This window comes from Lynx canadensis, chromosome X, assembly GCF_007474595.2.
Source record: "Lynx canadensis isolate LIC74 chromosome X, mLynCan4.pri.v2, whole genome shotgun sequence".
NCBI classification, from domain to species: domain Eukaryota; kingdom Metazoa; phylum Chordata; class Mammalia; order Carnivora; family Felidae; genus Lynx; species Lynx canadensis.
In genome coordinates this window covers 35,760,332-35,775,579 of record NC_044321.2, presented here as the reverse complement: position 1 = coordinate 35,775,579, position 15,248 = coordinate 35,760,332, and the positions used below count along the sequence as shown (strand labels likewise).

The window sequence follows — 15,248 nt, the reverse complement described above, 5'->3', positions numbered from 1 at the left end:
AGCTCCATTTTCAAACAAGTCTGCATTTCCATTGATTTCCAGAAGTCTTAACTTTGCAAACTGCACCCCACCCGGCTACTTATGAAATTCTTACTTCAGTAAAGGGTATTTCAAACTAATGCTGGAGTCAAAACCAAATTGGTATAATAAACAAAAGCTCCTCTCTTTCCAAATAGCAAGAAAATACATGCTGCTCAAAGGTAAGTCATCTGAAATATGGCTTTAAAGTAGCCCAAAGTAAAAATGCAAATGTGTTGACGCCTGTAGGAAATCCTGCAAGTAAATTTAAGAGTTCTGCTTCATCACTAAGAAGGTAAATTCTTTTTTAAATGAAAGCTTACTTCTTAAAAATACTTATTTTTGAGAAAGTGCATATGTGTAAAACGGGGGGGGGGGGGGGGGCAGAGGACGAGAGGGAGACACAGAATCTGAAGCAGGCTCCACCCTCTGAGCTGTCAGTGCAGAGCCCAACGCAGGGCTTGAACTGTGAGATCATGACCTGAGCCGAAGTCGGACGCTTAACTGACTGAGCCATTTGGGCACCCCTAAGAAGCTAAATTCTTGATACTCACCTGGTGGAGGATTTAAGTAAACACCATTACATGTAAGGAGTTTTTTCATGAACTGAAAATATTCCAAACTGTACTGCATTCGGTTATGCATGAATTGCACGTTCTGCTTCCGCACACTTCTCTCAATGGCTGATGGCATAATAATTTGATGGGGTCTTGTGGTGATAGCAAGCTCGGATATGTATCTTATCAACTCATCACCCTGGTCTATGGTATCCAGTCGTTCGTAAAAAAGTATGTAAGCATTCCACCACCTTTTCTGGCGCCTGTATGACATGCGCTTCATCATGTGATCAAACACTTCTCCCATGTACTCTCCACCAAAACACTGGTTTTTCATTTCTTCGTCGTCGTCCATTTTACACTCTGTTACATCACCGTCATCAAATTTATACCAGCGATTTCTCTCGCCATCTCCACCATTCCTTTGAATGATATAGGAATAATAATGTCCCCCACTTGCTTGACCACTGTGCACCAGCACACCCACGAGTCTGTATTTCGTGCTTCCTGCCGTCTCACTCTCAGACTGCTCATTCTGTTGTATCAGCTGACTCTCTGGGTTTACGTTATCTCCTTCCAGCTTTGCGACACCTGCAACCGTGTAAGGCTCCATGTCCAGCTCGCGAGGAAATTCAAAGTAATCATTGAACTTGATTGCACATTCTCTTTCCCAGTCGTAGTCGAATCGTTTCAGTTGGATGGCAAGAACAGGAGGTAATTTTTTAATTAGCAAGCGCTTTACGGTATCAACCTAAAATAAACAGAGCAAGTTACTAGATGTTCTTTCATAATCCACTGCAAAAAAAAAAAAAAAAAAAAAAAAACCTAGAAAATTATAGCATTAAATTATCTTTAAGACAAATCTGAGGTTATAAATGAAAATACATGCCAATGAATATAATCAAGGTGATTCTGTCACACTGGGTATTTCAAAAAATGCTAACACTAATATGGAAATAGCTGATGCCACTTGTTACAAATTGCAAACAGTAGTGAGGCAGACATTACTCACTGCCTGCCTGGCTTCTATATTGTCACTGCCATCTAATCATCATTACTTGTTTGACACTTATTCCAATGAAGGTGTGCTTTGTTTTGAGCCAACTGAAGAAATGTAATAGCAGCTAGTATTTACTGGGCCATTAAGTGCCAGATAGTATGCTCAGTACTGCCTGAGCAGTAGCACGTTTAATCTTAACAGCCCACCAGACAGGAACGACTGAATGGTAGTGGGGAGAGTGGGGAGGGGATCAGGAGCAGCACAGAGATGGTGTCACTTGCCTCAAGCCTCAGAGCGTGGGTGACAGGCAGTATGGTTTTACAGTTCTCGTCTCCACCTCTAGACTGTAGGATCTCCTTAGGTGGTGTGCAAATGTCAAAACAATACAGGTGACTGGGACGTGAGAAAATTTGGGAGCCCAGAAAGATACACATTGTAAGTGCCCAGAGATAAAACTTTATTAGGTGGGCCTAAAAATCTGATGTGACCAAATTAATGAAGGTTTCAGTAAACTTCTTGGTCCTTACAATAACTAGGTATGATAGGAGAAATGTTTTCCCACCAGCTCTATAGCTTTGAGGGGTTCAATCGCAGTTTGGCTGGACATGGATGGAAAGAGTATGTGGAACTCCAAGAAGACAATGTGGTATTAAACTATTATGATTTCTAAAATGTTCACTCTCACCCATTTCCCTAGCCCTTCTGGCACTAGTTTCTCTCAATCTTGTATCCCTTAAAAACCTTTATATCAGTTATCTTAACTACCTTCTGTTACCACCCTAACAAAGCAGGGTAGGGAATAAAAAGAGGGTGAACTCTGATGACAAAAGCAATCAACTTTCAAATCCATTAAAGGTAATCATAATTACTTTAAAAACCTGGATAAGTCATACCTTTTTATTGCATTTTTCACAATGATATGCATTTGCACCTTCTAATAAATCTCCTTTGACATATTGTTCCAAAGAATCAAGAAGATTTTGGTGATTTCTGATGTCTACATTCAAAGTTGTAAAAGATTCTTCACACTCGTATCTAAGGTATCATTTAAGAAATAATCAAAAAGGATTTCTTAGTTTTCTAAACATTTTTAGTTACAGACTTAATGAAAACTAAATTTGTGATACTTGTAACATGAAACCCGTAATTCACAGAAAATTAGCAATAAAGGACATGTTTTTGGGTCACTTATCCAGTGTTGGGCACCACATTAAGTTGTTTATACACTATCTATGCACCAGGTTCTTGGTCTTCATGACAAACCTGCACCATCGGCATTTCAGAGATGAAGGAACAGGGGTTCAGAAAGGTTAATCTGGTCAAGATGACTAGGCAAAACGGTTTTGAAGCCGGTCTGTCTAGCTTCACAGCTTAAAGTCTTTATAGTCTACTGGGCTGCTTCCACCGTCACCTGTTTAGGTGGTTAAATACATGCCAAGACCAAAGCATGAATTCATCAACATCTGGAAACATCGGGAAAGGTCAACTATCAGAGACAGAATCTCACCGTGTGGAAATTTTCTACTAAGGGGATTTTCAGATTTCTGAGGAGACACATTCCATAAATTCAGAACATGGGATGTGGGGAATACACTCAACCATCAAATTCATTCAACAAATATATTCAAAGTGCCTTTGATAAAAGTACTCTGGAATAGCCACTGTTGAAGACAGTCCCTTATATTTAGGGCTTTTCAGTTTAGTTAGGGGAAAAAAGGTAGACAAAGGTATTTTTAAGTGGCACAAATGGAATATGAAGTAGATATTAAGCGTACTGCTACTTATTATAATGAAGGAACAACCCATAAAAGAGAAAAAAGGAGTCAAAACTTATGACTTCACTTAAAAAGTAGGGCACTTGAAGATGAGAAGCCAGCAACATTTTTCTATAAAAAGTAATGATTACAAGCTTTTCTTGGGCCATGAGGTCTGTGTGACTGTGCTGTTACAGGGAAAGCAGCCGGAGAGCAGGTAAAGAGATGGGTATGTTCCAATAACCCTTTATAAAAACAGATGCAAGGCTGGATTTGACCTATGGTGCACAATTTGTTAACCTGTGATCTACACAAATAATACTCTAAAACAGACAGACTTGGGATTCTTTATATAACCTTCTGGCATGTACTAATAACAAGACTAGCTTAGTTGTGGAGCAGATATCTGAACTTTAGGGATCTTACCTATGATCATGCTCTCTGGACATTTTCACTTAGCAAAGAAAAGCAATAATATCCAAATAACTTTGAAAACATAACAAAACCAAGTTTAAAACAAACCAAGAAGGACTGATTAGAATAAATGACGAAAAAGGTGGCTATTTTAAAAACAAAAGGTTAAAATGACAGTTTTATTGCCCACGTAATGCAAAAGGTCTTCCAGAAGGACCAAAAGTTGTCCAGGCTACATGAACAATACATGGGTCTTGTTCTGAGTGAACGGTTTAACCTCACAGAAACTTCTCATTACCTCTCCACCAATCATTTCCCTTTGACCAAAATTATGAAGCACTCCCACCAGCCATATACACACACAACACTGTATATAATAATGTTTGGGCTTGTAGAAAACACTGTCTTACTGTGATATTTTGGTGAGAAGTGATATGAAAGCAACATTAATCAATAACATGCAAGAGAAGTTCCGAAGTAAAACTTCCATGTGACAGGGATAAATGTGTACCTACAAGAGTGAACTGTAACCGTCGTTTAACTATTTTCAGTAAGAGACCTTAATTTCCCTTTTAAGTCAAAAACACAATTTGTTCAGTCAACTCTTGCTTTGTTTTCTACTGAAAACATACTTTAAGGATATTCACACCATAATCAATGCTGTTTTATTTTTTAATTTTTAAATGTTTGTTTATTTTGAGAGAGACAGAGCACAAGCAGGGGAGGGCCAGAGACAGAAACCCAAGCAGTTTCTGCACTGTCAGCACAGAGCCTGACTGATGTAGGGCTTGATGTCATGAACCATGAGATCATGATCTGAGCCCAAATCAAGAGTTGGACGCTTAACCAACTTATCCACCCAGGTACCCCACCATAATCAATGCTATTTTAAAAATTAGGGGTGTCTGAGTGGCTCAGTTGGTTAAAGTGTCCAACTTCAGCTCAGGTCACGATCTCACGGGCTGTGAGTTCCAGTCCTGCGTCGGGCTCTGTGCTGACAGCTCAGAGCCCGGAGCCTGCTTCGGATTCTGTGTCTCCCTCTCTCTCTGCCCCTCCCCCACTCACGCGCTCTTTCTCTCAAAAATAAACATTTAAAAAATTTTTTTTTAAATTAGTATTTCACTTACAGAGGAAATAGTACTCCATGCCTGTCATTTCCTAAGCTTACTTACTTTAATTCTAACATAAAGGGCAAATTTATAAGTAACACCTGTAGCTACATGCAAAATGTTATTTGATTTCCCCAGGAATGACCACACATAAAACAAAAGGAACCAAAAACCTCCATGAAGCCGCCACCACCACCACCACACACAAAATCGAAACCCACAATAGTGAGGTACCCACACTGTAATTCATCCAGTCTGAGGCATATAAATTGGTGGCATACTCCACTCTTGTACATAATCAAGGTTTTATTTTCGTTAGTAAATCAACAGTACAATTTAAATAGATAATCGGCACTTACCTATGTGGGCAGCCCTGGCAAATCTTCTGGTCAGCAAAGGAACCTCCTAAGACTTTACTTAGCATAGCTGGATGTCCTAAAGCTTTCAAAGCTTCATCTAAACTATCCACCAATGAATTAAAAAATTCTAAAGCGTCATGCTGTTCGCGCAGATTAACAGGTTCACCCCAAAGCCTAAGAAATAAATGGAATAAAACATGTAACATGTCATACTCTAACAACATATGCAATCTTTTTTCACGGGAAAAGAAGGGATACACCACAAATGACAATACATAAATACATTTTCCCCCCTCAACTACAGAAGTAGAAAAAAAAATAAACGCTCTTTATGTAGAGAGTGTAGTGGGAGAGAAACTGAGGCTCAGAGTGAAAGTGCACTCAAGTGCAAGAGGAGTTACTGTAAACTGCCAGTGTGGCTGACAGGTATGACAGGATCCAACAAAGCTGGCTGCTTCAGGTAACATGGTGAGTGCATTCATTCTGATTCTACTTGAAGACAGCATGTGGTGGATCTCACTCTTAGGTAGAGGTTATAAATTACTACTTCTTTCATTTTGCTTAAATTTCATGTTATAGGTACAGTGCGAAGATTAATTTACTTTTTAAAAAAAATGTTTATTTTTGAGAGAGAGCATGAGAGAATGAGTGGGGGAGGGACAGAGGATCCAAAGCAGGCTCTGAGCTGACAGCAGAGAGCCTGATGCAGGCCCTGAACTCACAAACTGTGAGATCATGACGTGAGCCAAAGTCTGACACCCAACTGACTGAGTCACCCAGGCACCCCTATTTAATCTTAATTAAACTGCTTTTTCCAAGTGAAAAGAGAAAGGTTTGACATGGTCTGAGTAATCTGAGTAAAGTATGCAAATCAATCTTGAGAAAACAAGTCTTCGATTGGGTGTTTCACAAAAATGAGACCAGACACTGCTAAAAACCTATACACTGCTGGAAAATATCAATGACATCTAATTTTGTATTTACAGAGTGACATACATAGAGAATAGAAGCTTGAAAGCATTCTAAGCAAGAATTATGACAAATGTATTTTAAATATGGTAGAGGAATTGTCTTTTGATATAGTATTTGTAACATTTTTTCTACATAGTAAATAATCTTATTCCAATTATATTTAACACATTTGATACAGTTGAGTTTAAAATAAAAAATCAATTTATTTCACCACTGGAAATGACACCAATCCATTGTACCTAATTTCAAATTATCACTGATTCCCCAAACTTTCAAACATGTAGTCAACCATTAATTACAAAAGGGAAAAGGTACTTTCATAATGAATAGATCTAAGACAATTAGTTAATATCACCAATAATCAGATAAACTGATACCATGTATCTCCCAATATAATGCCATAAGAAGCATTTAACACCACCTACTGTAGTTTTCTTGCCAAAAAACGTTTAACCTTAACCTAATTATGAGGAAATAATCACACAAATCAAAGTGAGAGACATTCTGCAAGACAACCGGTCTAAACTCTTCAAAAATTTCAGTGCCATAAAATCACGACAAGTTGGGGACATTATTTTAAAGAAAACTAAAGAGGTAATCACCTCTTGTGGTTCCTTCCAGGATACCAGTCTGGCATTGAAAAAAAAAAGTTACAAAGAATATTTTGGGGGAAATCAGAATACATAATGATGAGTATTAAGCATCATTTTTATTTTTTAAAAATATTTAAAGGTAGATAATTTATTTTCCTTTTTTTTCTTCATAAGATCTACACCCAATGTGGCACTCAAATTCACAACCCAGAGATCAAGAGTCGCAGGCTCTACTGACTGAGCCAGTCAGGTACCCCATATTAGGCATTATTAAATCAGTATTAAATTTAATAATTGAATTCATTGAGTGTGATAATGGTATTATATAGAAGTAGGAAAGTTTTTTTTTTTTTTAATTTCTTAAAATGTTTATTTTTGAGAGAGAAAGAGAGACATAGTGTGAGCAGGGGAAGGGCACAGAGAGAGAGAGGGAGACACAGTATCTGAAGCAAGCTCCAGGCTGAGCTGTCAGCAAAGAGCCCGATGAGGGGCCCGAACCCACAAACTGTGGGATCGTGACCTGAGCCAAAGTCGGACGCTTAATTGAGCCACCCAGGCACCCCAGGAAGTGTCTTTATTCTTGGCAGATACAATGAAGCACATGTATGTGTGTGAGGGGATAAAGGATCATGCTTACAACTTACTATCAACTGGTTTAGAAGAACCAAAACCCACGTACAGTTGACACCTGGAACAATAAAGGTTTGAAGTAACGTGGACTTATACATGGATTTTTTTCACCATAAAGTATAGTGTACTGTCAATGTATTTTCTCTTATGATTTTCATAATATTTCTTCTCCAGCTTACCTGATTATAAGAATACAGTATATAATACACAGAACATACAAAATGTTAATTGTTTATGTTATCAGTAAAGGCTTCCAGTTATGGGGCATCAAATGTTATATGCGGACTTTCAACTGTGAGGGGAACCAATGCTCCTAACCTCCACATTGTTCAAGGACTAACTGTATACACATAAGCAAGCATGGCAAAATGTTAACAGTTGGTAAATCTGGGTAGAGACTATAAAGCTGGTCATTATACTACTTTGTCGCTTTTTCTGTTGGTTTCAAATTTCCAAAATAAAAAATTGAGCATGGGGTGGGGAATGTGATTAACCCCCATGTATGAGGAGTATATTACATGTTTAAAAAGAGAATAATCCAGAAGTGCTAGTCTAGATAAACTGGAAGTTCCACTAGTATAGGAAGTAATTTAGAAATCAAAATGCAAACGTATTAGAAGAGAGGGGTGCCTGCGTGGATCAGTTGGTTGAGCGCCCTGACTCGGGTCATGACCTCACCATTCATGACATGCAGATTTGCATCGGGCTCTGCATTGCCAGGGTGCAGCCTGTTTGGGATTCTCTCTCCCCATCTCTCAAAATAAACAAACACACGCACACAAACCTATTATAAGAGAGAAAATGATTTAGAACAACGATAAATTTTAAAATAGAAGCATGAAAAGTGTGAGCGTAATCTGGAAGAGGAAGAACAGAAATGCTAAAAGCCTTATGGCAGAGATGGGACAGGCTGGGGAACGAAAAACCTGGGGTAGGCAGAGAGGAGGGTGTGTGGTGTGCCAGGTGATGGGACAGAAAGAGTAAAAGCAGAGCTGGGAAGGAGGGTGGAGCATGCAAGCCAGTAGTACGGACGAAGCAGGGGGCTTAGGGGAATCAGAGAAATTTGTATGGTGAGTCACAGGAAAGCCATCATACTACGAAGCAGTGGTTTCAAAAGGAACCGAAACAGTGTCCTTGTAGGGAAAAGGGAAGCTGCTCTGACAGAAGCAGGGAAGATGGGGGCAGGAGTGTCGGGTGACCCTTCGCTTCCCCTGTTCTCAGCTGTGCGCGAGACCTTAAAGAAATGCTGAGGAGTGTTAAAAAACCCACTGCTGTGTAGGAGTACAGCCTCTTTCATACACACCAAAGAGGGAGGTGGTTGTACTGTGGTATTTTAGTACAGTGCAGGACACATAGTAGGCGATGATTTAAAAAAAGAAATTAAAATAAGTGAAGTAAAAAAACAAAACCAAGATACAATTGAGAATTTTATTAATTAAAAAAAAGTATTCCACCTTTCCTACAAAATTGTACATGAGGACAATCATGTTGTTGGTGAGGAAAGTATCCCTTTATAGATGTATTCTAGCTAATAAATCAAAGAATGATAAAATTAGAATACTGCCATGTTGTAACCCTGATGAAATACTTTAGGCAATGACGATTAATGGCTGTTATCATGGGAGACAGACATTATGTAATTCTCACTGAGGTAAACATTACCACCTATAAAGTAGCTTTGAGTGTCATTTCAAAAAAAGAGAAAAATACCACCTCAATCTGATCAAGTGTCTAGATCTTGCTACTTTATTTATAGGAAATACAGTAGACCGAGGAAAACAGAAAATACAAAAATACCACAGAGAGCCCATCAATAAAATCCAGATGGTGGGAAACTTTACAGGGTAAAACTACCTGTTTTTTTCCAACAAATCTCAAGGGTGAAAAAAGATTAGAAGAGAGAAGAGTCAGAGCAACATTTGAGGTATATGGACTTCATTTGGATCCCGATTTCAAAAAAACACAAGCATGTTAAGGATTTTCACAAAACATGGTAATAGTATTATCGTTATGTTTTTAAAAAACCAGAGATAAATACTACAATATTTTTTTTCTTTTCTTTTCTTTTTTTTAATTTTTTTTTCCCCCAACGTTTATTTATTTTTGGGACAGAGAGAGACAGAGCATGAACGGGGGAGGGGCAGAGAGAGAGGGAGACACAGAATCGGAAACAGGCTCCAGGCTCTGAGCCATCAGCCCAGAGCCTGACGCGGGGCTCGAACTCACGGACCGCGAGATCGTGACCTGGCTGAAGTCGCACGCTTAACCGACTGCGCCACCCACGCGCCCCAATACTACAATATTTATAGGTGAAAATGTGTGAGATTTGCTTCAAACAATTTGGAAAAAAGCAGATGGGGAATGTAGATTAAACAAGATTGGGCCTGAGTTGACAACTGCCGAAGTTGGGTGATGAATACATAGGGGTTCACACTATTGTCCCTACTTCTGTACATTAGAAGTTTTCAAGATAAAAAAAATTACTAACATCTTAAGAGACAATAGAATGCGGTCTCTCTGAAGTAGGACGCTTTCTACCTCCAACTTTAAAGACAAGGAGAAAAAAAAAAACCTAAGAAGCTTTAAATATTATAGCTGACACTTGAACATGAAGGCTAGGGGTGCCGACCCCCATGCAGCTGAAAATCTGCCTAGAACTTCTGACTCCCCAAAACTTAACTACTCATAGCCTACTGCTGACCGGAAGTCTTACCTACAACATAAATAGGCCATTAACACATATTTTGTTATGTTTTGTGTATTGTGTGTATTCTCACAATAAAGTAAGCTAGGGAAAAGGAAATGCTATTGAGAAACCAGAGGGAAAAGAAAATATATTGGAAGTACTGTATTCATTGGGGCGTGGGGGTGGGGGTGGGGTGGGAATTTCTGTGTGTAAGTGGACCCGTGGAGTTGAAACCCATGTTGTTCAGGGTCAAGTGTACTACTGCTTAAATATTCAACATAAAGATACCTTCAACATGTATTTTAGAAGTTTAATGTTAGGGTACAGAGATATTCATAAAGGCTTAAGCAGTATCCCCATTTCTGTCCACTTATAGTTTACCTGAACTGTTTCCAAAATCCTCTGGGCACATAGTACTGTAGTCGAGAAGCAGCTAAATGACCAAAGATGACCTGAAGGTGCCTTAGAACACCAATGTTATACTCTTTCCTGTCTTCTGTTTTACTTAATGCTGGCTTGTCTTCAAATTGTTGAGGGTATCCAAACACATCATCTCGGGGATCAACATTGCTCTAGAATTAAAAAAAAAAATGTCATTAATAAGCTAATCTAACTTTAAAGTACAGTAGAATATGTTGAGACAAATGCCCAACAGTTAGTGAACAAATGATTAATCATTTGTACTTCTAATTTCTTATATCCAAAGCACTTAACTTCCAATTTATAAATTTTAATTAAGTTAGTGTTCATCCCCACCATTTCACAGAGTAGTTGTCATGAAAGAATGATGCTGACCATGTATGGGAAAGGCCGATAATAAAGGCAACACAGAGGAGTAGAGCGTTGGGTGTAAGTTAGACTGAACTGGACCCCAATGCAGACGCTGCCACTTAGAAGCCAGGTAACTTTGAGCAAGTCAGCTACTTAACCTGTGTAAGCTTCAGTTTCTTCCTGGGGATATGCAGCTGTGGTGAGGATTATGAGGTACTCACTCAGAACTATAAACAGTCAATAAAGTATGCATATTAAGAGGAGCACTCTTCAAAAAACAATGCCAGAAAAAGTAGATACCTGTATGCGGAAGAATAAAGTTGGACTCTTCCGTAACACTAGATACAAAAATTAACTCAATACAGATCAAAGACCTGAATGCAAGAGCTAAAACTATGAAGCTCTTAGGGCAAAAACGTCATGACACTGGATTTGGTGATGATTACTGGATATGACAGCCAAAGCGCAAGTAATGAAAGAAAAATGAGACATACTAGACCTCATGAAAATGAAAACCTGTGGTGCGAAGAAACTAGAACAGTTGTGCATTGTTGACAGAAACGTAAAGTGGTGCAGCCACCGTGGACCAGTTCCTTAAAAATTAAAAGCAGAATTACCACATGATCCAGCAATTCCATGTGTGGGTATATACCCAGAACTGAAAGGCCTCGGTGAGATATTTGTACACCCATGTTCACAGGAGTACCATTCACAGTGATCAAAAGGTGGAAGCAACCCAAGCGTCCACTGATGGACAAATAAACAAAACGTGGTCTATCCATACAATGGAATATTATTCAGCCTTAAAAAGGGAGAAAATCTGGACACATGCTAGAACATGGATACACTTTGAGAACATTATGTTAAGTGAAATAAGCCAGTAACAACAAGATAAATATGGTACGATTCCACTTATATAAGGTACCCAGAACAGCCATGTTTGAGGAGATGGAAAGAAGTTTGTGGCATCACAGACCTTGGATACAGAAAAAGATAACATCCAGTCCCTGCCCATGAGAAACTTCCAGTCTAGGGAAGGAAAGAACTTAGGCAACAGGCAAAGAACCACAAAACCCCACAAGTGCAGTACAGAGCTGAGACAACACAGAGCAGAAGGTCCCACGAGAGCAAAGATAGGACACCTTATTGAAATCTTATCCTATCTTTTCTGCCTTATTTACTCTTTGCGAATATAATCAGCTCTCTCTCCCCGTGCTTACCCTCATCATCCCAGAGATGTGATGGGCTGTAAAATTCTGAACTAGAATTTTAATTTCCACTTGAAGCAGTGGTTCCTAATCTGGTAGAGGTGTTAATAAGCATTCCCACTATAAAGCTTTTGTAAAGAGTAAAAAATGGGGGCGCCTGGGTGGCTCAGTCGGTTAAGCGTCCAACTTCAGTTCAGGCCATGATCTCAGTCTGTGAGTTTGAGCCCCGTGTCGGGCTCTGTACTGACAGCTCAGAGCCTAGAGCTTGCTTCGGATTCTGTGTCTCCATTGCTCTCTACCCCTCCCCTGCTCATGCTCTCTCTCAAAAATAAACATTAAAAAAAATTTTTTTTAAATAAAAAGTAAAAAATGTGCAGATGCTAACCCCTGGATGATGTGGTTTGGTGGATTTGGGAAGGAAATGGGACAAGTCTATGTTTCAGAAGCCCTGTAAGTGTTAAACTACCTCACAGCAAATAGTTCTGGTGACTGAAGACAGGGAATGAGGGAAGAACCACTAAAGACATGAACTACAATTAAAACACTCTGGTTTCTCGGAGTGCCCGGGTGGCTCAGTCAGTTGAGCATCCGACTTCGGCTCAGGTCATGATCTCACGGTTCGTGGGTTCGAGCCCCGTGTCTCAGCTGTGCTGACAGCTCAGAGCCTGGAGCCCGTTTCAGATTCTGTGTCTCCCCTTCTCTCTGCCCCTCCCCCACTTGTGCTCTCTATCAAAAATTAAAAAAAAAAAAAACAAAAAAACAACCCACTCTGGTTTCTTTCTGCAGTTCTCACCAATGCCATGAACAGGAAAAGATCAAATAAAAGCAAAGAAATACAGAATGGATATATAAACATGACCACAACTTAAGTTTTGCAATATTCTCTTGTTTACAGAGCCGTGCCACCATTATGTCCAACCTGATCTGTCGCTACAACCTAACTTCTGCATAGCTTTATTGTGCACTGGATACTCGGAAAGCAGCATAAATTTTGTCACAAGACCATGTAATATTTGAAGTACAGAGAAGTGTGTTTCCTAAGTAAGAAGAGCTATGATCTGGGGCAAATGTAAAAGTAACCTAAAAGCAAGCACACAAAATGAAACTGGCATAGTATATAACTTGGCATAAATTAATGGAGATATAATTAAAAATATCAAGTAGAAAAGTGAAAATATGATTGAAACTGTTATAAAAATGAAAATCCTTATCATTATGCACACTCCAAATTATACTAAACACTTTTCACATACAAAAACGGAGTATGTGAACAGCAGCTCTAAAAAAGTAAACTACCATGAACATTAACTGCAGTTTTAAGTCTGGTAGATAGTGAGCACTAGACTATGTCAAGACAGAGCAGCCCATGCTGGGAAGACTCCAGCTTTATTTTTAAATCTAAGTCAACAAGTCCAGTGAAAGTACAACACTCCATGAGATAGAATGACAGTATCTGGTATCAGAATTTCAAACAAGAAAGGAAAATGCTAAATAAAATTTACCTCATTGTCCTGCTTCTCATCCCCAGACATATCATCATCTACATCACTACCTGTGCCTTCAATTGCAAGAATACCATTCCTGATGGAGGGAATCATGTAGAGTTGCTGAATCACAGAATTCATGTAACAAGTAGCACCGGCATTTTTCAGCCCCACAAATCCTTTAGGTGGACGGGGTCCAACAGGTGGCAGATATTCCCACTCTGTAAGCGCTTCACAAGCTGAGAAAGGAGAAAAGATTCTTGTAGCAGGAATATAGCCTTTTTGTCCACAGTTAGCTCTATTAAGCTGATAAGTTAACATCACCAACAACCCCACTACTGCTCCAGGTAGCCGAAGCAGCACACAGAGAGTGCATTTCCACCACTGTAGGGATTCCTACACCCCACTATGTGAGAACCCGCGTTTCACTGGATGTTGCTTCTACAGATGTGTCAGAAACCATTTCATGAGATTGTACAATGCTGACTTCTATGTGCTCACTTTATTATTTAGTCACTGTGAACTTTCAACTTTTGTAGGTTTTTTTTAAAGGGTCTTCAAATTCATTCTGACATGACACGTTAACATAAATCCATCCACATATTTTATAGCTTGTTCAGGTTTAAAGCATTTTAGCACCACTGGATTCACATCCAGGTTCTGATGCTTAGCAACTCTTTCCCCTTCAGGTAAGCTTCTGTTTTCTTACTAATAAATGTAAGAAGAGGAACACTTGCTTTGCCTGTATCCACAATGTTATTTTGAGGAAGTAACAAAATAGCAGTGTTTGAAAGTTCTGTGAGAATTGTAAATCACTGTACGTCTCCCTCTAACTAGTATAAACCTGGAAACAATGTAAATATTATCACTGTTTATGGGACTCATTACATACAACACAGTATACTGAATTGCACAATATATAGCCAATAAATGGAATCAGGCAAATATGTATGTGTTGATAGGGAACAATTGCAGATATATTAAGAGGAAAAGAAAGTGAAGACACCGTGTACACATGACAATCTGTAGTAAAAAAAAAAAAAAAAAAAAATTTCTATGTGGATTTTCCATACAGACAGAGATGCTGGAAGGACAGACACAAACTGATAATAACAGTTAAGCTATTAAAGGGCAGCTGGGGACTAAAATGGGCAGGAAACATACTTTTTAGTATGTAGCTTTTTTGGTATTTCATATTTTTACCATGCAAACGTACTACTTAAAAAACAAGTAGCCTTTCTGTTTCTGCCATCTTCAAGCCTGTGAAGGGGTACTCAGAATAGGACTTTTAAAACAGCAAATCTATCTGGAAGGCTGCGGTCCAAGGCTACCTTTCTGCTGGTTAGACGTGGGGTCCTCCAAAAACAGAGTGAGCACACAGCTCATCTTAAAATTGAAGGTGTTCACGCCCAAGATGAAATTAATTCTATCTGGGTTCAAGAGATGTGCTCATGTGTACAAAGCAAAGAACAACATAGTGACTCCTGGTGGGGAAACTGAACAAAACCAGAGTACTCTGAGGAAAGGTAACCCACGCTCATGGAAGCCATGGTATGGTTCATGCCAAATTCCAAAGCAAGCTTCCTGGACTTGGAATCTGGACAAAGCCACTGGACATAGAATCTAAGATACTGTACCCCTTGAGGATTTCAACTTACTGAAAATTAAATGAATGTGTACTTCTTTAAAACAA

At 39.1% G+C, this 15,248-nt stretch overlaps 1 protein-coding gene across 2 annotated transcripts in view; it reads right to left on the bottom strand.

Moving 5' to 3' along the window:
- The window catches only part of USP9X (ubiquitin specific peptidase 9 X-linked), a 98,613-nt gene that overhangs the window by 17,435 nt on the left and 65,930 nt on the right, over positions 1–15,248 (bottom strand). For both annotated transcript variants that reach the window (XM_032592176.1, XM_032592177.1), the window contains exons 30-34: positions 13,574–13,794; positions 10,474–10,664; positions 5,212–5,385; positions 2,469–2,610; positions 573–1,326 (exon numbers count right to left, since the gene is read on the bottom strand). In XM_032592176.1, the coding sequence (XP_032448067.1) occupies positions 573–1,326; positions 2,469–2,610; positions 5,212–5,385; positions 10,474–10,664; positions 13,574–13,794 (1,482 nt within the window). The remainder of the gene's footprint in view (positions 1–572; positions 1,327–2,468; positions 2,611–5,211; positions 5,386–10,473; positions 10,665–13,573; positions 13,795–15,248) is intronic.